This window comes from Lissotriton helveticus, chromosome 1_1 (genome assembly GCF_964261635.1).
Source record: "Lissotriton helveticus chromosome 1_1, aLisHel1.1, whole genome shotgun sequence".
Classification (NCBI taxonomy): domain Eukaryota; kingdom Metazoa; phylum Chordata; class Amphibia; order Caudata; family Salamandridae; genus Lissotriton; species Lissotriton helveticus.
The window spans coordinates 323,763,088-323,790,630 of NC_136057.1; the positions used below are offsets into that span (position 1 = coordinate 323,763,088).

Genomic DNA, 27,543 nt, shown 5'->3' on the forward strand with positions numbered 1-27,543 from the left:
CCCGCCTCCGGCAGGGCCCTGAGTTGGGATCCTGGGCCCCTTTTCTCCATGTTGACAGGGAGCGCTCCCAGTCTTAGCTTTTGTTGAGGGCAGCCCCGGGACCTGACCCACATTCAAGACCAGCGGCAGAGCCCCACGCGCTTTGTCGTCGGTCTTCTTGGAGGTCAAACTTTGCCAACCTTCTGGGGGGCATATCTCAGACCCCAGGGTACTGATCTGCGACATTTTGCCTCCTCTTGCTCCTGGTGACACTCCCCAGCCACTGGGAGCACTCTCTTTCACCCTCTTGTTCTCCAAGCGGGTGAAGTCAGCAGGGAACAGTCTTCACTGGCTCCCTGCTGAGTTCTGAGTCTTCTCCTGGGCCCCTCTTCTCCCTGCGCAGAGGCCGAGGCTTCTGCTCACTGTTCCTGGTCTTCACCTGTGCTGCCAGGCAGTGTCCTGGGCTAGTCTGGAGGTTCTTCCTTCTAGATGCCCATGGCTCCAGGCTCCAGCACCAGTCTTCCTCAGCAGACCACACCTCAGAGAGAGGTCCTCTTCCTATGCCAACTCTTTTTAAAGAATTAGGGAGGGGGCTGGCAGGAAGTCTCTGTTTGCCCTATCACACAGCGACACATCACTTATCTGCCCCGGCTCCCTCCTTTCTGGCCAGGCCTCTGGGTTTGTTCAAAATAGCGTCGTCCAGGGGTTTCATGCCACATGGTCTCTGAGAGCCCCTTCCCCCCTCACCGCCTTCTCTCCAGAGCGGCTTGATGCCTGGCACCAGGTGTCAGCTGCTGATGGATGAACCTGTAGCTCCACCCATCTTCTCTTTTTGTAGTGGAGGCCCTCGCCCTTGGAATGCTTGTTGTGCAGGGCTTGGACCTCTGAGGCTACAGCTTGGAGAGGAAGGTCATTCATTCAGCCTGGCAGGGTCAGCCCCCAGCCAGGCCCTGGTTATGAGCTGACTCAGAGAAATATGCAATTTCTGGATGACCCAAAAGCAGTACAAATATGACTTTGGACTCCGCAGAATACTTCTTCTCATATAAGTTACAGTGGACTTTGGTGCATGTCTGGAATATGTAGGCCCTAGGAAAGTGAAACTAGCCCATGTGCTCCACATCCTCATGGGAGAATAATGGAGTGAAAAACAGAAAAGCACACTGACTTTCCCTGGCATGTTTCTTCCCACTGTATAAAGCCTATTCCATGTCACCACCCAGCTCTGCATAACTCCTGCCACACCATTCTATCTGCACCTGCACCTTGGCTGCGCACGCCGCACGCCAGGATTCTCCCCAGCGCAGCCCCAACACATGTGCACATGCATGTACACATGTGTCTGCATGTAACCATCCCGGTGCCCCTTACATCAGCTACAGCGCAGCGGCCTAGTCAAGCCAGGGGGACATCAGTAAAATCCACATGCAGTCTCTTTCATCATGAGTTCACTGTGGGTGAGTCCCAACTTATGAGGCTCTCCCACAGTAAAAACTCAACAAATAGGTGTTCAAAAAGCGAAAAATGTAGGCGGCTGAGATGGTCAGAACCACCTTCTAACATTAGAAACCACAAACCCCCTACACTTTGATTCACAGAAGGCACTGCTGCACACAATTAAATTACTGTAACCTCCAGTTTGGTGGATTTATGATCTTTCTATCTGTTTAGTGAAACTAAAAGTGGGTCAATGCAGTGGCGAAACAAACGCTGCGTCGATTTCTTCATTTGGAGTGGGGATCTTGGACGTCGGGACTCGGTGCTCTGGACTTGGGTCACGGTGGTTCCTGGGGCCGCGAACAGGCGCTGCATTGGTTTTTCAACTGCACGGCAAGCTTGCACTGGAAGGGAGATGCATGGGTTTTTGGTTCTTGAAGCAGCAAAGCATCCTTCAAGGGCCCAGAACTGGAGTTGGCACCACTTGACAGGTCAGCACTCCAAGCAGTGAAGTTCAGGGGAGCTGCAGATGAAGTCTTTGATGGCCCTAAGATTTTCCACAGGAGGCAAGCACACACAAGCCCTTGGAGAACTTTGGAGCAACAGGATTCAAAAAGCAAAGTCCAGGTCTTTCACTGCCCACAAACAGAAGCAGCAACCTCAGGCCAACCCAGCAAACCAAAATGCAGCAAAGGGGAAGTACTGCTCCTGACCACTCTTCAGCTCTTCTTATTGGCAGAGTCCTCAGTCTAGAAGTGTTCTAAAAATGTGGGGTTACAGGTACAATACTTATATCCCCTTTAGCTTTTGAAATACGCATACTACCTTGGCTCAAGACTCACTCCGGGGGATTGGTGAAAATGTTGTGAGAGAACAGGATCAGCCCTATTCAGGTGTCAGTGACAACTATTCCCACCACTCTAGCTCAGGAAAGTCCATCAGGATATGCAGGACACACCTCAGCTCCCTTTGTGTGACTGTCTAGAGTGAATGCACAAACAGTCCCACTCAGTCTAAACCAGGCATGGATTCCACAAGCAGGCAGAGGCACAGAACAGTAAAAAAAGAAAATGTCCTCTTTCTAAAAGTGGCATTTTCAAAACACACAATTTAAAAAACATATTCACCAAAAGATGTATTTTTAAATTCTGAATTCAGAGAGACCAAACTTCAAACCTCTATCTTTTCCAAACTGAAAGTTACACTTGTAAGTTTGTTACAAGGCAGCTCCAATTATAATCTATGGCAGAGATAGGTGTTTCAATAGTGAAAAACGAAATTGACAGTACTTCACTATCAAGACATGTAAAATATACCAGTGCATGTCCTACCTTTCACATACACTGTGCCTTGCCAATGGGGCTACTTGGTCCTACCTTGGTGTCTTATATGTAGTAAAAGAGAAGGTTGGGTCTGGCAAGGGGGTGCACTTTCCAGGTCGATATGCCAGTTTAAAACTGCACTGCAAGACACTGCAGTGGCAGGCCTGAGATATGGGTAAAAGGCTTCTCATGTGGGTGGCACAATCAGTGCTGCAGGCCCACTAGTAGCATTTTATTTACAGGCACTGGGCACACACAGTGCACTTTACTAGGGACTTACCAGTAAATCAAAAATGCCAATCAAGGATAACCAATCATAATCACAATTTATATATGGAGCACTTTCACTTTAGCCCTGATAAGCAGTGGTAAAGTGCCCAGAGTACAAAAAACAGCAAAAGCAAAGTCCAGCATACATTAAAAAATACTGGAGGTAGAGGCAAAACGACTGTGGAAACCACGCCAAGGAGCCAGGTCTAACAAGTGCCCTTGTAAAATTAAATTATGTAAATGCAAATATGCAATCAGGCATTTTTCAGATATAATATCATATATCTGCAAACCAACATAATTTGTGACCATTGTCACTGTAAAGCCTTATGTCACATGGTTAGTAATGTCCAGATATTGATTGATTTCCTGTCTAGTCAATACCATATCTTGTTAACCTTTTCCGTGCTGATGACAGAACCGCTCCGTCATCAGCCGCGGTGGCGCTGTGCTGATGACGGAGCGGTTCCGTCATGGCCCGCCCGACGCGCCTGCGCGGCGCGTTCTATTAAGCGGGCGGGGTCATGACGGAACCGCTCCGTCATGAGCACAGCTCAACCACGGCTGGCGATGGAGCGGTCCCGTCACCAGCATGGGCTCGCCGCGTGGCCCCCCAGCCACCTTAGCGCTGCCGCGGAATAGCCGCCTCAGCGAAGGTGTTAAAAATATTCATTTATTAACTCTAGTTCAGTAGATTGTTTACAAAATAGATCCTTTTGTCTGGTCTACTACACTTACCCAGGTTCAGAAGAGGGCAGGTTTGCCGCCCTGGTTTGGAAACACAATTTGCTGCACTGGCATCTTCTATACACATGGAGCAAAACGGCAGTCCCTTAAGGGACAGTGAATTCATCTGCACAGCAATGGCTGATAATGTTTGTCCCCATCTAGATCACATCCAATAAAACAAAACACTCCATACAGAACACTTAAGATATGATCAAAAGCAAAACTATAGCGGAAAGTATCAATAAACCTACCAATGTCCTACATTTTCTCCACACCTGTAAAAATGGTGTCTTAGAACAAGACTAGGGACAACTGACACATCTCACTAAATCATACCTGTAGGAATCCAATCTTAAAATACAGTTACAAATATATAATGTTGTGTGAAGTTACAAAAGGAATTTCTGTGAAACATTAGGTGACAGGTAAAGTGGTGTGTTCAGGTAACCTCTTAAAGAGAGAAAGAAAAAGCTTTTCTGCATTCTAATGCTGTGGCGGCTACTGGCTGCCTGTTAGTGACATTGGGTAGGAGGATGTGTACCCACTGAGACAGTTTCCATTCTTACTGTCCGTTTTAAAAGCAGGCAAGTTAACAGTAAGTGTCTAGTCAGCAATGACAGCTCTCACAGCCCCACAAGTTTGCTCTTAACTAGAAGATACTCTCCAGGGGTGTACACGTTTTTCATTGTGCATCCTCATTCGTACTTAAGCACATCTATGGAAGAGTTCGTCCAGGGATAATCGTGACACACCAGCTCTATGCCAAACTACTTGCTGTCCTCTATATGGGCTACTTTAGGGACAGTAATAGAGTTCAGCCTCAATGCCCATTAAGTCACTGAACATTTTGAAGCATGTACATGCTCTCAGAAGTGCACTTTATTCTTGACTTGTTGAGATCATGTTTTACAGTACTGTAGCATTACGGACTGTACAGACCATTAAGGAACCTACTATTTTGCACCAGAAACACTTACTAGAATAAGCCATAAGCGAGGGGACAGGACAATGACTAGCACTACAGACTAGTTCCAAAGTTAGTCATTGTATGAGGACCTGAAGGTGCCTGAAATGTCATCATCCCTTCAGCTGTCTGTTGTGAGAGCTGTAGCTGATGGGCTTTATAAGTAGGTATGGACAACATTCTAAGGAATATAAATGTGATGTTCAAAACCAAATATTACTATGAATGTGCTAATTGTCTCTAGAGTTTATATCATCTTTACTTAGTATCTGCGTTATGCCAAGGATGTATATAAATCTAAAATTCATGCCTTTGATCTTTTTAGAACACATATTGCAGGGTGAGGGAACTTGTGCCTCCATGCCCATTCAGAGCTTGTTTTCTCTTTGGTGACATCAGCTAATGGATTTCACATGGAGGTCAGTGTTTATTCCTTAAAAGTTATCTTGGACAAAATGAAATGTGACAGCTGGTGGCCCTCCCACAAATGCATCCACTAGTTTCATACTCAACTGATCCCTTCACATTTATACAACCAAAATAGCTAAACTCACAAACAACTATTGATTCCTTCTCTAGAAGGCCAAGGAGTATTGGTGTAGATTTGCCTATAAGTATGACTAGCATAAAAAATATTACACAGGAGCATCCACCAAATAGTATCAGCTTAGGACACCAGCAAACTCCAGAAAGACAGACAAGCTGACGCTTAGAAAGCTTAAACCCAACAGCTTACCTGGAAAGGCTCCAAATTCCCTTTACCTAGAAACCAGCCTTAAGGTTTCAATCCTTCTTTGCAGAGTTGACTTGGGAATGGAACATTATTCCACATTAACTTTCTTACAGAAGTTTACTGACCCAGTAGTTAACTCAATACACAGTTCTAAGACCAAACTGATGTCTGTTACTACCAAGACATTTGGGCCGCAGCAAGAGAGCCAAAAATCACCATCTCTCTCATGTTAGTACTTCCGAGGTCTACCACGAAGTGCTCAATGTGAAGAGGTGTTAATCCATACTGTAGTAAACTTTGCTTCACTTTATTCTTAGGGTTAGTAACAACTACCCTGGTTCTTGCCACTCACAGCTCACACACGTTTCCCTGTGCCTTCAACAGATCACACAGAGGAGCTATTGTATCCACTACTTCCCCAGCTACATCCTGAGGACTAAAAGAGAACAAGTTCTGGTACTTGTGTATCCAAAGCAGAGGGCAAGGCTAGTGGGAATACATGCATTTCTTTACCTGGCAGTGGGATTTGTGCACAGATGACGTCACAGATAGTAGGTCCTAAGGATTCAAAAAGAAGATAAAAAAAGATAATGCCAGTGTCATAAAACAGATCAATAATAGCATATCAAAGGGTTTAAACTGCGCCGCAGGCAGGCATCATCGTGTTCCACAATAGTCACCTTACACAACAGGTTACTGCATGTTACCCCCATACTGTATGATATGAGTAAATGCTGAGCTGATACATGGGGAATACCCACTAACTCCTGTGATGGCACTAGTACAACTAATGGACAGGGCTGATCTGCTGGTGCTAAGCACAGAGCGCTTCATTTACAATAGGTACATTTGAGGACACTCATCTCTCACCCATGACTTCTCCAAACCCAACATGGTTCAAGGCACACTCCTTCCTTTAGACATACTGTGAAGCTAGGAGCAACTTCGTGCCCTGGGCACGTGTTCCTTTGAAGCACTTGTGTGTAACTGCTGGTAAGCTATACCATTAAACTGGAACTAATTGGTCCAATGAGTTTTAGATTTATGGTATAGTTTACCAGGAGTTACGCACAATTAAATAAACGTTTACACCTAAATAAACTCATTGCAGCAAATCATCATAATTACAGAAAGAAAGACACATATATCTCAAAAGCAATCAGTTAAAAACAAATGTCATTCATATGTGCTGAATTCCCTCACATCATTCTCACTGAATACAATCGAGATTCCATTAAGAAATAACATGACACTGAAGCACCACATATCTGATGATCTCAGTTTAACTTCCACACAAGTGACATATTTGATAAGTACTCTTTAAAGTAGCCCAACCTCTTTTCACCTCCCAAACTTTAACTTTACCAAATTGAAATTTTGGAAACCGGTGCCTAATCTGTGCACTTTCTGAGATAGGATTGGATTGAGAAATTAAGATAACCCTTAAATGATTTCTTTGGTTCATAGAAATCACCTTGCTAAGGGCATATTCACAAACCTTCAATGGAACATAACTAGGTTTGCTACGCTCTTGAGAATCCCACCGCTATGACGTTTTGGAAGTCATAAACTGCTAAAAGCTTTTCTGCTTGAAACTACAGAACTTGGAACCAAATGTCTGTAGCTCAGTAGTGCTTCAAATGTGTCTATTTATAGGCCAGCATTCTATGTGCAACATTTGTGAGAACTCTTTGCTTTGCTAATCCGTATAGTTATTGCTGATGTTAACTTGAAAATAGTTTCCTGCCTTTCTTCACACTTACTCTTTTCCTATAAAAAAAAATATATATACACACACACACACTCATATATATATATATATATTTATATATATATATATATTTATTTATTTATTTATTTATTTCAATAAAAAAAAAAACTAAAGTTACAGCTTAGTGACAGTTAGGTAAGTAAACTTTATGTGGTTGCCACTCTACCATTTTGTTCTCACTAGTGATGTGATTTGCGATGACTGTTGCTATGAATGTTGTGATTTTAGGTGGTATAAGGGATGTAATATGGAAGGGTATAAGCACTGCATGGAGAAAGGTTGACTTACAGCTAATGTACTGTAACTACTGAGTTCACTACACTGCGTACAGTGGTGTGTGAAGTATATTAATTTCAAGGGGCTGCATAAATTATAAATCTAAGGCATACATATAACTTATATAACTACAGAATTTCTAATATTTGTGTTGTTTAAGTTTGGTTTGCATAGAAAGAATAAATAATGTTTTCCTAACCATAGCTAAGCTTTAACCTTTGTGTTTTTTTATTAAATATATGTATAATAATAATAAATAATAATAATAAAGAGCTTATAGAGCGCTCAGTAACGCCATCGCGGCGTGTCCCCGCGCTAAGCTACCAGTGAAACCAACATAGAAAACCCAGACTCTATGCAGTATATAGGTGTGTTTTGAGCAGAGCCCTGAACCGCAGTTCATTGCCCTCCAGTCTCAACCCCGGAGGTAGTTTGTTTCAATTTTGAGCTGCCAGTAGCGCGAAGGACCGTCCACCTATTCTCGCCTTCCTGATCCTGGGAACTGTCAGCAGACCGGTACCCTCTGAACGGAGGGTCCTGGTAGGAACATATCGGCTGACTAGCTCCTTCAGATATGTCGGTGACTTATCCCAGACAATACGGTGGCAGAAAAGGAGGCACTTAAATAGCACTCGCTTCTTCACTGGCAGCCAATGAAGCGCATCCAGCGCCTGTTTCGAGCTAGCTCTCCTGGGTCTTCTTAGCACCAGTCTAGCAGCGGAGTTCTGAATAACTTGTAGGCGTCCTATGCTGCCCTCGGTTGCCCCAAGAAACAGAATGTTGCCATAATCTAACCGCGAGGTCACTAGTGCCTGCGTTAGTGTTCTTCTGGCCGATAAAGGGAGGAGGTCTAAGGTTTTGTTTAGGGTCTTTAGGACTCCAAAACATTTTCCCACAAGGCGCCTAATGTGGCCTTCATATGAGAGCGAGGGGTTCATCCAAATTCCCAGATTCTTGGCCTCCTGACATGGTATGGGGGTAGGGCCCAGACATGAAGGCCACCACTCATCCGACCATTTTTCGCTCTTTCCCCCTACCACTAGTACCTCTGTTTTAGAGCCATTAAGTTTTAAACAATGGGCATCCATCCACTCTGCTAATGCCTGCATACATGATTTAAAATTTTTTGGGGTGTTGGAGGTATTCTGTGATAGGGAGATCAGCAGCTGAGTGTCGTCAGCATACGACACTAATTCCACCCCAAAGGAGTGTACAACTTTCGCCAGAGAGGCCATGTACAAATTAAAAAGAGTGGGGCTCAAAGCAGAGCCCTGAGGCACTCCTTGGTCTAATGACAACTCCCCTGAGCGGCAAGTCCCCTGCTGAACTTGGAAACATCTCTCCGTAAGGAAAGATTGCAACCAGCCCAGCGCAGAACCAACGACCCCAGCTTCGTTCAGACACCGTAGCAAGATGGAATGCGCCACGGTGTCAAAAGCTGCGCTTAGGTCAAGCATGATCAGGGCCATTGTGTGACCCGCATCTGCCCCTGCTCTTAGAGTCTCTGTGGCTCTTAGGAGGGCCGTCTCCGTAGAGTAGCCCGCCCTGAATCCTGATTGCGAGGGATGGAGTAAGTTCCATTTTTCCAGGTGCTCAGTAAGCTGAGCATTAACCACCTTCTCGGCTACCTTCGCCACGTACGGCAATAAGGAAATGGGTCTAAGGTTTTCAAGTACCTCCACGCTGACATTGGGTTTTTTCCTTATTGGCAGTACTATAGCCTTCTTCCACTCCCTAGGAACTTGCTGAGTGGAAAAGGAGGTTTGTATGACGTGTCTAATATGAGGTTCCAAGGCTGTCAGGCCGTCTGATATGACCCAGGCAGGGGCCGGATCATTAGGGGAGCCGGACTTCACGCTCCGACAGATGTTTATCAGCTTGTCCGCTGCCGGAACCTCGAAGGTAAGGAGTGAGGAATCCGGGGCTGCCAATGAGCTGTCTGCTCTGAAATCTGTGCCCTTATCTGGTATTTGAGAGAAGGAGGCATAAATCGTCTTAACTTTACTCGAGAAAAAGTCAGCGATTTTATTACAACCCTCCTTGGAAGATATTATGGGGGTATTAGAACTAGAGACCAGCGATATTTCTTTATATATTTTAAACAGTTCCCGCGAGGAGCTCTCGGCATCCTCAATACGAGTCTGAAAGTATTTAGCTTTTGCTCTACGCACCGCATATTGATAGCTCCGGTGTGTTGAGCTATAGCTATTTTTTGCTTGCTCACTCGGGTTCTTTCTCCAGATCCTTTCTAGCTTTTTGCATTTAGATTTAATTTGCTGGAGTTCAGTAGTGAACCATGGAGCAGTGCGTTGTCTGCCATCTCTGACTATACCTTTACACATGGGAGCTAGCTCGTCCAGGGTGGCAGTAACAAGTAGATTAAATTCCTTGTTCGCCTGATCGCTATCCAGGGCACTTATTAATTGAGCTTTCTGGATGGCACCTGCAAAGTTTTCTTTGGAGAATTGTCTCCATTTGCGTTTCATAGTGAATCCTTCCCCATTGTCTTTAGTCCTAACGGTCTGATAGAAACATTGGAAAGGGACCAGGAAGTGGTCAGTCCAAGGGAGCTGACGAGGGGTAAGTACTTTTATTTTGTCCCAACTCGCAAAGATAGGGTCTAAACAGTGACCCCTCTGATGTGTCGCTGTTGTGCTTAACAAGGTCAGCTGTAGTTCTTGTAATACAAGGCGAACATCCTCTGCCTCATTCTGTTCGGGGTCCTCTAGGTGTAGGTTCAGGTCACCCAGTACCAGAACCTTATTATGTTTAATAGCGGTCTGAGTAGCCCCTTCAAGTAGGCTACTACGGAAGTTTCCCAGGGACCCAGGGGGTCTATAAATGAGAATACCAGAGATAGTGTCATGTTGCGTCAGTTTAATACTAAAATCACCAGCTTCGCAGTCATCAATTTTAGCTGGCTTTAGAATACACTCGAACGGGTGTTTGACAATAATGGCAATCCCGCCTCCCCTTCCTATTGTCCTGTCAAGTCTATGGAGGGTGTAGCCGGGAGGGATGGTGTCCAGTACATCCGGGTCAGAGTGTTCTCCCAACCAGGTCTCAGTAAGGAACAGTATCTGCATGTCCTCATCCAGTAAGAGATCCCACAGCTGAAGAGTGTGTTTGCTAATGGACCTACAATTTAGGAGACCCCCTTTGGCCAGGATCGTATCAGAGTCAGGAGCAACTGGCACTAAGCAGCAACCACTGAATGAACAATGAGGACATGGACCTAGGTCCAAGGGCTCCATCAAATGCTGACAGTGAGTAGGTAAAACAGGACATAGATCTCTCAGCCTCTTACTTGTGTATATTTGCGTGCCGCACGCTCGCGGAACAGGGGTCAGGGCCCCTGGTCCCGGCCGGACGCGGACGGGCGCAGACGGGCTTGGCTTTGGCGCGGCTTCGGCGCGCATCCGGCGCGCCCGCTGCGCCAGCCCGCTGCGCCGTCTGGACCCTACGCACATTTTATGGATAGTGAGGAGGGCGGGAGGCCGGCGCGACTAGAGCGCTGCCCCTGCCCACACCCAAGATGGCGCCCGCCGCCGCCTCGAGCCGGGAGTAAGGATCGGCTGGGCGAGGCAGTATCAAGGAGGTAGAGTGTTTAGGGGTGTCAGTGTAGCTAAAAATCAATTCCCTTTAAATTCTAAAGATAAAAGCCCCCAAGTTTTTAAAAATCACAATGCTGTAAAACACGATCTAAAAAGCACAGGCTGTCGCAGGTATTCGAGGCAGATCACCCAGTAGCTCGCAGCCCTAGTCCTCCCTCTAGGGAGAGCTCTAACAGGCAGCGAGCAGCTCACACACCCTGATTAAAATAGTCTGGGAGGGCGGGAGGCCGGCGCGACTAGAGCGCTGCCCCTGCCCACACCCAAGATGGCGCCCGCCGCCGCCTCGAGCCGGGAGTAAGGATCGGCTGGGCGAGGCAGTATCAAGGAGGTAGAGTGTTTAGGGGTGTCAGTGTAGCTAAAAATCAATTCCCTTTAAATTCTAAAGATAAAAGCCCCCAAGTTTTTAAAAATCACAATGCTGTAAAACACGATCTAAAAAGCACAGGCTGTCGCAGGTATTCGAGGCAGATCACCCAGTAGCTCGCAGCCCTAGTCCTCCCTCTAGGGAGAGCTCTAACAGGCTCTAACTAAACTTTTACAAGTCATAGCTTGACCAAATTTGATGATGCTCAGCATATCATTCTATTTCACTGTGCCTCACTTTCCTTGACCAACCAATTTGAATGAACCTGGGATTATTTTGGTTTCATACGGACCCTATACCAAAACCTTACTTGAACGTTTACAGCTTAATAGACAATAATGTTGCTTTACATCCAAAATTGATATGTAGTGTATAGGACAAATTGGTATATCATGGAAACATTGTCAGAGCATGGGGTTACAGAATGTTTCTACGTTTAATGTTAAATACCATTACTATAATTTAAAGTCACTCAACACAGTGGTGTTATGTAATGTAATAATTGGAAACAAAAAGGCTAAAGAAAAAAACTTTTTTAATTTTAAAGGGTGTGTGATTTACAAGTTTGTCAAACAAGGAAGAGGGGGGACTTGTGTATGATTTACAAAAGGGCATATTACCAACCAATAGAGATAATTTTTGTCTCTAACTTATTTAGAGACAAACATTATCGCCGCAAATCGGCGATTTTTATCGCAGATAAACCTTGCTATTAGCAAGGTTTATCGCAAATGCGATAAAAAACGGCCGCAATGCATGAATATCGCTGAAAAGTCAGCGATATTCATGCATTATCGAGCAAATGCTCTTAGCCATGTTATCCACCTCCCATTGGATAACATGGCTAAGAACTGCTCCTGGGCAAGTGTTAGCTTTTGGAGATATTCGAGCTTAGCGCGAATATCTCCAAAAGTTGGTAATAGGAGATAGCGATGTTAGCGACTGTTTTCAGTCGCTAACATCTTGGCACGCCCACTTTGCATGTCATTAGTGATAAATATCACTGACATGCAAAGCGGGGCCCAAGATGGTCACTATCTCCTATTAGCTGTCGCTAACTGGTGTTAGCGACAGCTTGGTAATAGGGAGATAATTTTATCTCCACTTTCTTGGCTTTTAGAGCCAAAAAAGCGGAGATAAAGCCCCTTGATAATATGCCCCAAAGTCTTTTCATGGCCTGGCTCGTGCTTTAGTTCCCTGGCTCGGCTCGCTCAATGAATTTGCTGGCCTCTCCACTCGTACACCTCCAGGTGGACTTCTTTGCCATTCGTTGTGAAACTCAACAGTAGTCTCTAAGTAGAGGCTTCCAATTTGTTTCAATTTAAGTTTATAAAAGTAAACCAAATTGTGGATTCATGGGTCAGACTATGAATTCCCTTCACATTACGAGCTACTTTTAGGAGTTTCAGATAACGCCCACCAAATTTGTGTGGATCATTTGGATACCTCAGTCCAGCTTGCTGTCATACAGCATGTTGGAAAACTCTAAAGATCTAACACTAACATCTGCTGGGGAACTGGTGTCAGTGGTAACTAAGAGATAAAGGTATCCTTTAATAACATTTTAAGGGAGCATGGGGAAGCCTGACAAATTGGTAGGATTTGGAAATGTGTAGATTCTGTGGGCAACAGAGGCACTGTATGACACTTCACAATTTTACGCACAAACCGGTGAGGAATTAGCATTTTTCTTACCTCCTGAAGCCGGTCGACATACATCCGACAGGTCTCCAGGTCACAGTCTCCCCGCATCACGACAATACCTAAGGGGATAGCTGGAAAGACATGGAACAGATGAGGCAAACCACAACATGACATTACCCGTTTAGCTACCTTTCATGGCCGATGGAAGCCCTCTAGTCAAAGAAGCCCACTCTCTCAAATCTCTCACAAGAAACACACCTCACTCTCCATTCCATGGCCATCCATTTCAAGGGAAGTCCTCCATTTATTCCCATATAACAATGGGGGTGAAAGGCAATGTCACTACAAGATGTCACGGATGGCTGCCTGTCAGAAGTATGAACAGGTGGAGAAGAAGCATAGCAGTGTCCCTGTGCTTGGCACAATGGGGTGGCTGGCAGGAAGGGAAGGCATAGGAATGAAGCTTTAGTGGTGATGTTAAGCCTCTGGCCACAGAGGGATCTGAACACACACACGTCAACATTCCCCACACTACACAAGCACACATGATAAACTCAGTGACACAATATTGTTAATGGGTGACGGTGTAGAGCGGTCAGTGAACAGTATTTTTAATGTGGGACAGTAAGAAAATATGTTGGAAAGAGAACATAGTGCAAAATGTTATTAATCTCAAATATATAACCGTGCAAGGAGATTTATTAAGTCAAATCATAGTCGGCAAAAAGTACCTGATCTTGAGCTGATGAAGATGGCCACACGCTACAGAATAGAACCAATAATATGCCACAGAATGTGGCCCATTGCTGTGACACTAAATAGTGGCATCTTTGTTCAGCACAAAATAGCCTGCGTTCTGGCATTAACTATGACCATCACTCAGCCAAATAATAAAGGAATCGTTATGCCATTTGATGTGGTTATTTTTTCCCCAGAGTTTTATATATCGCTAACTTGACCCGAAAGTATCGGGTATGGGAGCGCTTTACATGAGCACCTGTTGTGTTGCATAAGGACACATTCATTTTTGTTAAGCACAGGGAAATTACGTGATTTTCCCATAATCACAGGATGTTGAGCATCACGGCGGAGACTCCAACCCGGTTTCCCTATTTGAGGTCGACCGCCACATACTCTTCCCCAATACTGATTAGTGGGTGTTTCTCAGCCATGAGTGCAAAGACATCTGCAGTGGTAAATCCAGTGCAAGAGTTGGGAAGTGGGCGTTCCAATGTTGTTATTGCCTTGGACGTTTGAGAACACCCATAAACATATTCACAAACTCCTCTTTTACCCCATTACACCATTGAAATGGTCAGAGATTTACTCCACAGACAGAAGTAAATTCCCATAGAAAGAGAAACAGATCACCCCTGACTTGCTGGAAGGTTTTTTTCCCAGGTAGAATTTTTTTTTTTAATTGGTGGAAAAAACCTGCATTTGCACAAGTACACTACGAACCTTTAAGAAAAGTGAAATCTTGTTCCCATACGTACACCTGCAAACCTCCACTGGATGCAGTTTTCTATGCATGCTTCTGGGAATATTTGTGACACTCAGCTAGAGATGCAAATCTCTGCCAGTACTTTCACAACCTGGTGGTTCTCTTGCAGCTGGCCCATTATAGCTATATTTCTGGCTGTAGGCTTATTATGTGGTTGAACAGGCAGTACTCAAGCTGTAGGTTTCCGAAGCTGCTGAACAGGCAGCTCTCTTACAGCTGGTCCACAAGCACAATGTTCTGATAGTAGGCGTCCGATGCTGTCGAGCAGGTGATTGTCAAGCCGCTGCTCCACCAGTACTATATTTCTGATTATTCACGCATTAGTAGTGTGAACTAACGCACAAATATGTGTGCAGGTCTCTGCATTGCTTTGCTAAAGACTCAAAGAAGATTATGGACACCGGAAGCACGGCTTGAGATGTCAGACACTTGAGGGCGGTTCTGGTTCCCCTTAACCGCAACATTAGAAACTATATAAAGTGAAACACTGAAAGGAAACCCAAAGTTTTCTAATTATGTGCATTCATGTTTTGCCTTGCCCCGAACGCTACTTCAAAGAATAACTGCTACATTTAACTCATTAAAATGCTGATTCTATTATGGAAAGCGCTTCGTCCAACATTTGGTTTAGGTTAATTATAACAGAACAAAACTGAAAAAATTTCTGTTGCAACATGGTGTCTGTTTGTGTGCATTTCCACTTGAACCCAACTGTCTTACCCGGAATTACGTTGACAGTTGATTTATGCTTATTTTATTTTTCTTCATGTCATGGTATTGTGAAGTCTGTGTTTTAAAACTCTGCCCCTCAGTCCACACCCATGGCTATTATCCTTTCGTTCCAGACGTAGGAGCTAGTTACATTTTTCAAGTACTTTTTGCTTTTGGTATTTTAGAGCTGTAGATTACTAATTGGACGAATACGACTGTCTTGCATAATCTTCCTCGTGCACATTCCTTAGTCTTGCTCTAGCTGGCTGTAACCTATGTGTGCTTCAGCCTCACTCTCCTGATGCTTGCACGATGCGGAGTGTCAGTGACTACTGTCCAATCGGGTTACAAGGCCACTTTTTAATTTCTGGTGCTTTACACCAATTTTAAGATCCCCTTAGAGTTTATCGTTATACAAATAGGTGTAATTTCTGATAATTATATGTTTCTATGGTCTTCACGGGTTGATTTAGCTTGCGATAAAGTGTCACTCATAGTCGTTGAAATGTCACTCATAATTACACTTAAATTATGTAAATGTCACACATGGCAATCTGAAAACTTGGCAGCTATGCTGATAGCAGGCTTCCAATGCTATTAAGCAGGTGATTGTCTAGCAGCTGATCCACCAGTGCTGTATTTCTGATAGCATGCTTCCGATGTTGTTGAGCAGGTGATTGTCTAGCAGCTGGTCTACCAGTACAATATTTCTGGCTCGCCCTCAGGAGTTTCTCTAGGAGCTGGTACACCAGTACTATATTTCTGAAAGTAGGCTTCTCATGCTGTTCAGCAGGTGATTGTCTAGCAGCTGGTCCACCAGTACCATATTTCTGGATACCTTCCGATACTGTTAAGCAGGTGATTGTCTAGCAGCCGGTTCACCAGTACTATATTTCTGGCTACCTTCCGATGCTGTTGAGAAGGTGGTCATTCAGCTGTAGGCTTCCAAAAGTGTTTAGAAGGCTGCTCTCCAGCAGTTAGTCCACTAGCACTGTTTATGGCCTTTGATGCTATTAAGCAGGTATCTCTCTACCAACTAGTCCACCAGCACTATATTTCTGAAAGCAGGCTTCTGATGCCGTTGAGAAGGTGATTGTCTAGCAGCTGGTCCACCAGTACTATATTTCTGATAGCAGGCTTCCGATGCTGTAGAGCAGGTGATTGTCTAGCAGCTGGTCCACCAGCACCATATTTCCGATAACAGGCTTCCGATGCTGTTGAGCAGGTGATTGTCTAGCAGCTGGTGATTGTCAAGCAGCTGGTCCAACAGTGCTATATTTCTGATAGCAGGCTTCCGATGCTGTTGAGCACGTGATTGTCTAGCAGCTGGTCCACCAGTACTGTATTTCTGATTGCAGGCTTCTGATGCTGTTGAGCAGGTGATTGTCTAGAAGCTGGTCCACCATTACTATTTTTCTGGATTCCCCTACTGTTGATCAGGTGGTTCTCTAGGAGCTGGTCCACAAGTACTATATTTCTGATAGACATCTGATGCAGTTGACGTCCGATGCAGTTGAACAGGTGATGGTCTAGCAGCTGGTCCACCAGATTGTTTCTGGCTTCTGTTGCTATTTAGTAGGCAGCTCTCTAGCAATGGGTCCACCAGTACTATATTTCTGACAAAAGGCTTTCGATTCTGTTGAGCAGGTGATTGTCTAACTCCTGGTCCACAAGTACTATGTTTCCGAATCGGTTGAGATTCTGCCATCGGAAAGACAGAGTTTTCCTCACCTCGAAGCAAGTGTCAAAAATGAGATGTGGTCGGTCTGGTAACCTCACGATTTTCCCCAGGTTTCAAGTTACCACCAACTGGCAAATGAGGCTTTAGCCCAGTTTCTGAAGTGGGATACTTTAAACTAAAAGCACAATAACAAGAAAGAAATTGCTGGAAACTTAGTAGAAACAGGGAGATCAGGAGAAAAGGTGGAATGGGCGTGAAATTCTGCTCCGTTTGTCGAGTTTTACCCACTTCGTGCTCCTTGTAGCGAACGGAGTTCCGAAAAACTCCGCTCTGCTTAGTGAAGCAGTTTTTTCCTTGCTCGAGCTCACCAACGTTAAGTTGGCGAGCGAGGAAAAACGTACTCCAGTCCACCTCCAAGCAAGATTTCTCAACATGGTCAGCGACTAGCTGCCGCCTCCCCCCCAATCCGGCACCCAACACCAAGGAACGTGGACACGAGACGTGTTTACTTTTTGGAAGGCGGGCGCTAGTCGCCCGGCCGTATTTATTAAAGTATGAAATTAAAAGGTTTTAATTGCATAATCAACAATGAAATACAAAAATCAGCAGGACATTCAGTTATACAATCGTTATCAACAAGTTTGAGAGCCTGACCTTAACAAAACTCTAATACAAGTTTGTTCCTAGCTTAACTAAACATCCTATCTTGATTTTTGTACATTTCTGGCCATATGGCAGGGTCACTACCGGTGTCAGGTCCTACAAGCTGCGCCTTCCCCTTAGAAGTGCGCATGCGCAGTGTTACCCCGGGAATTGCCCGGTCTACGCCCCAAACTCCATTTACCCACTAAAGGAGGGCCCTTACTCTGCGCCGGTGGCGTCATGAGTCCACGCGCGCGGGGTGGCTACCAGCCTAAGGAAAGCGTGAACTACTCCTACCCGCGCTCCTTTGCATATTACCTTGCCCCTGGAGTACTGGGAGTGGCCCGCAGGCCCCTCCCCCTGGGCGGGAACCTCCATAGGATGATGCCCGCCCCCTCAGACCTCAAATATGTGCTCACCGATAATGACCTTACCGCATGCCCCATACCTAATAAATACGACGACCTATGGAAAAAAGTCTAAAGGACAACTACACTGGCTAATAAATAACAGTATCCACGCATAGCTAAAAGGGAAAAAAGGCCTAATGACACATGGCATAAAATTACAATTCGGTTCACACATGTTGCTCCTAATCACAATATCTACGTATATCTACAAAGGGAAAAAAGGCCTAAAGACACATATCTTCAAACATAGTTCACTTCATACATCACTTTTCTACAAAGGGAAAAAAGTCCTGACAACAGATCATGAAAACAACAAAACCTACTCTCTACCGCGGTCTATACCTACGAGACTTACCATTAGACCGAACATAAGGCTGCTTAAACTTTGTACCAAGGGATGGTGGGTGGGAAACAAAGAAGCCCCGAACGCGGGGCACAACGTTCAGCGAGGGAGCGTCCAGGGACAAGGGGGTCTCCTGGGCGCTCCCTACCTCTTATTCCCGAGGGGCCGGATGGCCCCTCCTAACGCCCGCCCCCCCCGACCCGGAACCAGTCCATTGATTCCGGGTCAGGAGGGGCGCCGGCCAATCGGCGGTGGGCCGCGCCCCCAGGGCACGCCCCCACCGTCGAAGGACCCGAGGAGAGAGGGGGTGAGGCGGTCGCCGCGCCGCCATGCGTGCGGGGGGGGCCGAGGGCCCCCCTTTTCACATGGTCAGCGACTAGCTGCCGCCTCCCCCCCAATCCGGCACCCAACACCAAGGAACGTGGACACGAGACGTGTTTACTTTTTGGAAGGCGGGCGCTAGTCGCCCGGCCGTATTTATTAAAGTATGAAATTAAAAGGTTTTAATTGCATAATCAACAATGAAATACAAAAATCAGCAGGACATTCAGTTATACAATCGTTATCAACAAGTTTGAGAGCCTGACCTTAACAAAACTCTAATACAAGTTTGTTCCTAGCTTAACTAAACATCCTATCTTGATTTTTGTACATTTCTGGCCATATGGCAGGGTCACTACCGGTGTCAGGTCCTACAAGCTGCGCCTTCCCCTTAGAAGTGCGCATGCGCAGTGTTACCCCGGGAATTGCCCGGTCTACGCCCCAAACTCCATTTACCCACTAAAGGAGGGCCCTTACTCTGCGCCGGTGGCGTCATGAGTCCACGCGCGCGGGGTGGCTACCAGCCTAAGGAAAGCGTGAACTACTCCTACCCGCGCTCCTTTGCATATTACCTTGCCCCTGGAGTACTGGGAGTGGCCCGCAGGCCCCTCCCCCTGGGCGGGAACCTCCATAGGATGATGCCCGCCCCCTCAGACCTCAAATATGTGCTCACCGATAATGACCTTACCGCCACAGGCCAGTATTGTTAACCGACGATCTGGCCTCCCCCTCTAGCCCCTATCTAAGGACACATCCTCCTACCCCAGCCCTCTAGCCAAGCCCAGATATTGTCAGACCATAGGACATTACCCTCTTCTGTCAAATGAACCCCGTCCTTCAAGTAATACTTGTGACCCCAGATGCACCCATGAGGTATTGACTGTAACAAGGGGGTTCGAAACAACCTATCCAACCGTGTGTTGATCCTCTTTACCGAGTGATTCAACGCCCTGACTGAATCGCCCCCCCGCCACTGAAGTCGAGGTATTAGTTGTGACCATACTAGTGTGCACCCGGGGCAGGTCCTAGCTATCCAACCCGCTGTTGAGATAATCTCCTCAATCAAGATGCGCCTGCCCAGTGTTGCCAAATCGTTCTCCCCAAGGTGAAGTATCACCACTGACGGTGGAGCCCGCTGGCGTGCTAACAGCCCTTGGAAGAACCCCCTAAACTCGTGAAGACACAACCCTCCTCTGCCAAAGAACGTGATATTCAACCCTAGTTGTGCCGCCCTTTCCTTCTTGTCACCTGACAGGAAGACACATTCTGCTCGCTTCACATATGAATGACCAACAATCCAGACATTGTTCTTTGTTGTTTCCTGGTCGCCGCTCCGTGCCGATGAATATTGGCGGTGCCCGACGACAAATTCCTCCCCTGCGTAACAGGTCTGAGAAACTGTAAGAGAGCGGAAAAGAGACCAAGCGTGAGTGACAGGTAATCATAGCATGTCAATCCGAACATAACGTTTATAGCAGTCTGACGACCATCTCCCAATTGTCTTCACTCTTTCCACTGGGAGGCCCCCCGCCACCGCCTCAGTTGCTGCCCCAATCCTGAAGGAATGAGACCCAAAATCTCTAGGATCAAGACCAGCTTTTGTGACCCCTATTTCGAACACTCTCCTGAATTGATACCTGGTCAAGGGGCTCCCGTCGGCGTGACAGAGCAACGCCCTGCTTGCTGAACCGACCAATAATCCCATGAGTGATTCCACGTGCCTCACCGGGCAGCACGGGTTGGCGGGGGCCCGTTGCAGAACTATGGTGTGACCCCTAGCTTCTTGATCGGTCTTTGATTTCTGGATAATTACCCACATGGTGTCACCCCTTATCGTCACCCCAGCCTTCTGCAAGCCACCAAGTATGTCAGCCTTAGATCCTGCCACAAGTTCACTAATTCTCAGTGCCCCATAAAATGCCAGGGAGAATGCCGCCCTAAAAAGAAGCACTTCCCACTCCGAGTTACAAACAATCTCCAGCGTGCCCAGTAAGGCTGTTAGCCGGGCCAACCCCATGGGCTTCCTCTTATCCTTCTGGTGTCCCTGAATACGGCGCCATCCCCTTAAAGCCTTGCGTATCATAAAGGTATTGGTGGGATCCCGAAAGCCCCTAGCTTGCGCGAAGAATGACACAGCTGCCCTATGTCTGGTTGCCGCTGCCACTGAGCGCCCCTCTTTGTGCATCCATTCTAAGTAGGCTGCAAACCCATCCTCCTTCGCCCAAAGCACTTCCCACTGCGGCCCCAAGAAAGAACAATAAGACAGAAACGCCCCTTCGTACGCCGTCTTGGTCCTGGGGGCTAAGCTAGCGACCACGAGGTCTTGTAATCTGGGGCACCAATCTGCCAAAGTACCGCTGGGAAGTGTGCTGGCGAGGGGTCTGCTGTGGGGAGATGTTCCCTGAAAACCTGCATTTTGAAGCGAGAAAGGGAGTCAGCAGCATTGTTTAAAACACCAGGGACATGTTTGGCTCTAAAATTAGCATTCAGTTTAAGGCACCGCAGAACAATCTCTTTGATCAGACGAAGTATGAAAGGACACCGCGCCCCCTGCTGATTGATACACTCCACCACCGTCATGTTATCTGACCAAAACACCACTGATTGGTTACATAGGTGTTCGGGCCAGACCATCAGTGCCACCCATATTGGAAAAAGTTCCAGGAAGCCAATGTTGCCGAGCAAACCCCATGTGTTCCATTCTTCTGGCCATTGTTGAGCGACCCACCTATTCCCTAGGATGGCACCAAAGCCCACACTACCGGCCGCATCAGTCCATAGTCCTAACTCCGCTGATGTAGTGAGCGGGCCGGGCCAGACCACCCTACCGTTAAAATCCTCCAGGAATGCCATCCAAATAAGCATATCCTGGCGAATTTCAGACGATAGGCGCGTGTGGTGGTGCTTTTCCCTCAGCCCCTTCATCGCGTGCGCGATGGAGCGAGAGAAGGGGCGAGCCATTGGGATGATTCTTAGTGCGAAATTCAGCTGCCCTACGACCTCCTGTAATTGCTGCAAAGTGACCTTCTCCTTCCGGAGGCATAACTGCAGCGACGTCTTGAATTTGCGCACCTTATCCTTAGGTAGTCTAAAACATTTCTCCATTGAGTCAATCTCGATGCCCAGAAATTCCAAGCAGGTGGTCGGGCCCACCGTCTTCCCAGGCGCAAGCGGGACCCCAAAAGCCCGCATGAGCACGCAAAATTCCTGCAATGCTAGTGCGCACTCCTGAGAACCCGCTGTACCGAGGAAGAGGAAATCATCTAAGTAATGCATGACCCTTTGATGGCCTGTCACCTGTCTCATGGCCCATTCAAGAAATGAACTAAACATCTCAAAGTAGGCGCAAGAAATAGAACAACCCATAGGCATGCATTTGTCCATGTAGAACCTATCCCTAAAGGTGAAACCTAAAAGATGTTGGTCCGCCGGGTGGACTGGGAGGAGGCGGAAGGCGGATTCTATGTCTGATTTCGCCATCAGCGCCCCGGGTCCAGTGGCCTGTAATAAGGTCACTGCCTGGTCAAAAGAGGCGTACTTGACACTACAGATACCTTCGTCAATGGCATCATTCAGTGAGGCCCCCTTTGGCGCTGATAGGTTATGAATCAATCTGAATTGCCCCTTCTCTTTCTTGGGGACAACTCCCAGTGGGGAACACACAAAATTGTGTACTGGTACTGCAGAAAAAGGGCCAGATATCCTGCCTAAGGAAAGCTCCTTGTCAATTTTGGCGGCCACAACAGCCGGATTGTGTGTGACTGACAATTGATTTCTACAGTGCGCACTGCCCGTGTATCCCCCCGCCGGGATCCTAAAACCTTTAGAAAAACCCTCCTGGAGTAGGGTGGCCGCTTTGTGATCAGGGTATCTGTTCAAAAATGGAATCATTGCCACCACATCCACTGGAGTGGGGGGGCGTGACCTGTCTGACTTATAGTGGCCTTCCCCTACCCCTCTGTCCCGTGTTACCTTGCTTGGACCTACAGGTCGATTCTGGGTGAGAGGGGTGCCCACAGGAGGCACATGCATGCCTAAACTTACACGCGGCCCTTGTGCAGGTACGCTTATTAAAATCCCAGCACACCCCTTTCTTCTCTGGCCCACCTGCCCTAAATTTCCCAGGTACCTCACTCGTCTGGGGGGGCCGAAAGGGCTGCTGCGGTCTAGTGAACACCTTGCCCGCACCGAACTGAGGGGGAGGTGCAGTGTCAGAGAACTGTTTGTGCCAAGCCATGGAGTCTACCGAGTCCCATGGTAATGATCGATTGAATTCCAATGCCTTCCTAAAATTTACATCATAACCCTTCCATGCTTCCCCAGAATACTGTTGACTCCACCCCACAATCCTGCTCGAGTAGCAAGCCAATGCAGCCTGCAGATCTGGAGGACGCTCAGCCTTAACTGCAGTGAAAACGGCCCATGCTTGCATCCAATTATTGAGATTTTCCTCAACCCTGAATCTAGTACATTGCGCCCTCCATTCGCTTGGGAGCATCCACTCTTTCAGTGCTTTTGCCTGCTCCATTTCCCTATTATCCAATAATAAAGAATAAATGTACACGTATTTATCAGCCCAAATCATTTCTTTAACAGCTAAAGACACATGTTGAGCTAGATTTTCGCTCCTGGAAGGTACTACACCGTCCCCCAAGAGCGGCAATGCCACTTCCTTACCAAGTGCGGGCACCGGGGGCGGCTGCCCTTGTACTCCGTCCAGCTGGGGAACACTTGGACCTGCAAGGGGAGAAGAAATTGGCAATGCAACACTGTCGGCGATCGGTGCCGATCTGATTTTTTCTACGAACCTTGCCGCCTCTGCTGCATGGTCTGCAGAATTCGGGAAGGCTCCTCCTTTTTGGAGCCATGGCATCATGGCCGTTAACTGAGATAACAATTCGGGTGGCATCGAACCTACGTTACCCCCCGGGACAACAGGTACCACTGGGGTTATGCCCAGTGGTCCTGGCACAGCTGGCAGAGCGGGTGCCGGGTGTGGCCCGCCTGTACCCGGGATTGTGGGCACCGGTGCGGAAGCAGCCCCAGCGTCTACTGGTTGACCTGCTGGCACCGGCACCACAGGGGCGATGGGTGTAGGCACATGCGGGGGTGGAACCACCGCGGGCGGTGCGGTGGGTAACGGATCCCCTGGGCCTGGGGTGGGGACCGCCTCCTTGGGTCTTTTGGACCTAGGTTTCCCTTGCGGGGTGACAAATTCCCCTCTTGGCACTGGTGCCACCCTCTTGCGGACCGGTCTCCCGGACGGGCCCGGTGCCTCGCCATCTCTATCCTCCAACCGGGCTTCCCGCTCCTTAATTTGTCCTAGCTGTTGTTTAATGTCGCTCATCTCTCGCATCATAGCCCGCATCATAGCCTCCATGTTGGACCCCTTTCTTCCACCCCTTGGACCTGGCATGATGCTAACCCCCAAAAACACCCGCTGCCTACTTAGTTCCCAACAGGTCAACTGTGTGTACCTTTCAGATGGAGGGTCACCAGGGGGCTTTCAGCACCATGCAACGGCGACCGCAACACTAGCGGCTTGTCCGCTTATGTAAGGGGGTGAGTAAACCTAATGTAGACCCACCCGGCGGCCACCAGAAGCGATGAATGCTAGCCCCCCGTACCCCTCTTACCGACCAGTCCCGTGCACTCGCCGGCGATAACCGTCTGGATCACGTTCCCCAACCAGGCTGCGCGTTTACCCTCCTTACGTCCTCTCTGGAGAATGGATTGGACCAATAATGTCGCTAAAAGCCTGGAATGGAAAATAGCATTAACACCTTGTGGCAAAGCCTTTAAATTTCAACCCCACTTCTTGTGCTCCACCGTACCACAGCTAATGATTTCACATTAATTCTTGAAATAAACTTGTTATTAATACCTGGGAGAACACCGTTAATTACACACAATACAGTGTATTGCCTTTCAATTAAACCCCACTTCTTGGACTCCACCCCAGTAAACAATTGAATTTCACAAATTGTATGATATTGCAATTCATCAGAAACATGCGGCAGGTGACTCCTGAAATAAAATTGTCCTTAATACCTGGGAGAGCACCATTAGTCCCACATAATACAATGCACTGCTGTAAAATTACAACCACACTTCCTGTATCAGTTTGTCCGAAATGTATCCGGGTCTCCCCTCCAAGTATTGCCCTGTTTGCGCCTGCTTCGCTTTCCCTCGTGTGAATCCAACCCTTTCGTTACAGCTCGATCCGCCTACCCGCTCCGCTCTAAATTAGAGGGAAACCTTGCTCCTGAACTGATTGCTGCCCAGTTATTCCCGGCCCCGTGTTCGGCACAAGAAACCCCCCAACACGCAGCTCGCACTACCTGGCCGGTATATGCGGGTGAACCGGCGATATCGTGCCCGCTGTTAGTTTCCGCCCAGCTCCACTCCGCACGACTGGCTGCAGCCCTCCTCCCCCTGCACAATACCTCACAGCGGCCCGTGCCCGCTCCCCTGCTGCTCCGGACACCGGCGACGAGTGCTCAACGGGTCTCCTCTAGCTGCTCTCTGGCGGTGGGAGGTTTACCGCGGAATCCTCTCGCGACGCGGCTGGCTCAGTAGTCCTGAAGCTGCAACAAGAAAAAACCGACGATCAGGAAGCGGCTTTAGCCTCCGTCCTCCGGCACCGACGATCAAAAAGCGGCTTCAGCCTCCGTCCCTCAGCGCGAGATCCACGTCCTGGGAACCCTGTAACCCTGCAGGAAGACAACAGGGGAAAGTCTCCAACACGGCTACCTCGCGTCCAACGCCGATCCCAGACCGATGTCGCTCTCCTCGAAGTGCTCAACCTGAAATATAAAAGCGGGAAAATTAGAAAACAAAGAAGCCCCGAACGCGGGGCACAACGTTCAGCGAGGGAGCGTCCAGGGACAAGGGGGTCTCCTGGGCGCTCCCTACCTCTTATTCCCGAGGGGCCGGATGGCCCCTCCTAACGCCCGCCCCCCCCGACCCGGAACCAGTCCATTGATTCCGGGTCAGGAGGGGCGCCGGCCAATCGGCGGTGGGCCGCGCCCCCAGGGCACGCCCCCACCGTCGAAGGACCCGAGGAGAGAGGGGGTGAGGCGGTCGCCGCGCCGCCATGCGTGCGGGGGGGCCGAGGGCCCCCCCTTTTCATGCGAGCGGTCTCGGATGGCCGCTACTGTTCACGTTAAGAAACCTTCAGTTCACTTTGAGGAACCTGCCCCTTGAGTAGAACATCTACTCAAGCGGCAGAAAGAAGCAGCGGCCTCTTGCACTGCACTTGGTGCCATTCGTGCTGATTTCCCAGCACGGGACAAACACCGGATGCTAAAAATCAACACAAACTCACTCTGCCGCTCTCCACGTAGCGCGACAGAGTTTTTTGGTCACTTTACGGAGTTCTGCTAACTCCACCCAGGCCTAGAGAAAAGAAATACGGGAAAGAGAGCAGGTCAATGCCGATTAGAGACTGAGGAGGTTAAAGAAAAAGGGAATGACAACAAGAAAGGGAGAACATGTTGTAAGGTGGAAGAGTATGAGGCAGCCACCATGGTCTCACTGCAGAGTAGAAAAAGGAAAGATGATGAGAAAGGAAGGAAGTAAAGATAAAAGAGATGTGAAAAGGGAGCGTACCAAAAATATAGAAACAAGAGGAAAAAAAAGTGAGCTATGAGAAACAAAGAAATAAAGAAAAGTAACAAGGAAGATAAAAAGGTAACAAAGGACAAAACTGGAACATGATAGTGACGCATGGTGAGAGAGAGAAAGGCAATGGGATGCAGCTAGAGAGGAAGACTGGGAACGAGCTAGAGAAATAAAAGGGGACACAGAGACTACAGATACACAGAGGAGGGCAGAGTTTGGTGCCGGAGTTTACTTTACTTCGGAAGCTGCATCATAGGCAGGGCCTGCCCTTCAGCGCACAGCAGGGGCTTGTTTAATTGCTCAGAAGGTTTTTAAGATGAGATGTCGACATCCAGCAGAGCAAAAATGAATCCTTTTTAGTGTTGTGTACGAAGTGCTGGTAAAATCGCATGGAGAAAAATCCATCTTATCCGGAGAACTGATAGAATGAGAGCAGGTCTGCAAGGCGTGGGGGTGGGTGTCAGAAGGGAGGCGAAGACAAGAGTTATGTAGCGCTCAGGCTGTGCATATTATTACACAAATGTTTGACTTTTGTGACGCTCTAAAGATACTTATAGCCTCATCATGCCCATTCCTCCATAATGTAATTTTGTGCTCCTCTTCTAAGCACTGTTTGGTTCAATACTCAAAGAAGCGGGCCTGGAGAGACCGCGGTGGGTCTCGGTCTTGCTGACTAAACAGTCCCAGAGACCTGTATCCTGTGCTCAGCAAGTTCTAAGGATCTGGCTGTTATATTTTCTATCAATATTTTCATCTATATTCCCCCCTCCTATTTCTCTGAGATAATAAAGAATCATATATGGGTCTTTCTCGTTCAATGTGCCACACCGCCCTCGTTGTGTTTGCTGTGAACAGCAGCCTTGCCTCCAATAGATGTTTGGCCTGAATGTCTCAGGTCACAAGTGGACAACCAATGACAACAGCCAAGACAATAGGTTTCGCCTATGTGCGGTCTATTAGCTTTGTCAATGTTTTTTTAGCCAAGTTGTACAGCAGCTGTGCAGCATAGCTGAAACTAAAACAAGTTACTGTTTAGCATGGCTAAAAGAAAAGAGAACTATTGGCTTTGCCAGTGTGTTTTAGCCTTGGTGTACTCTAAAAAAGAGAGAGTTTTCCCTAATCAACCCAGAAAGGACCGGGAAATATAGCAATACTCAAAAAAAGGGGGGGGGGGTTCCTTTCTGTGTGTTCTACGTCTAAGTGTT

At 47.5% G+C, this 27,543-nt stretch overlaps 1 protein-coding gene across 4 annotated transcripts in view; it reads right to left on the minus strand.

Annotated features, from left to right (window-relative positions):
• DGKI (diacylglycerol kinase iota) overlaps positions 1-27,543 on the minus strand; it is a 679,239-nt gene that overhangs the window by 230,147 nt on the left and 421,549 nt on the right. For all 4 annotated transcript variants that reach the window (XM_078671815.1, XM_078671812.1, XM_078671824.1 and 1 more), the window contains 2 exons: positions 13,155-13,234; positions 5,948-5,992 (listed from right to left, as the gene is read on the minus strand). In XM_078671815.1, the coding sequence (XP_078527941.1) occupies positions 5,948-5,992; positions 13,155-13,234 (125 nt within the window). The remainder of the gene's footprint in view (positions 1-5,947; positions 5,993-13,154; positions 13,235-27,543) is intronic.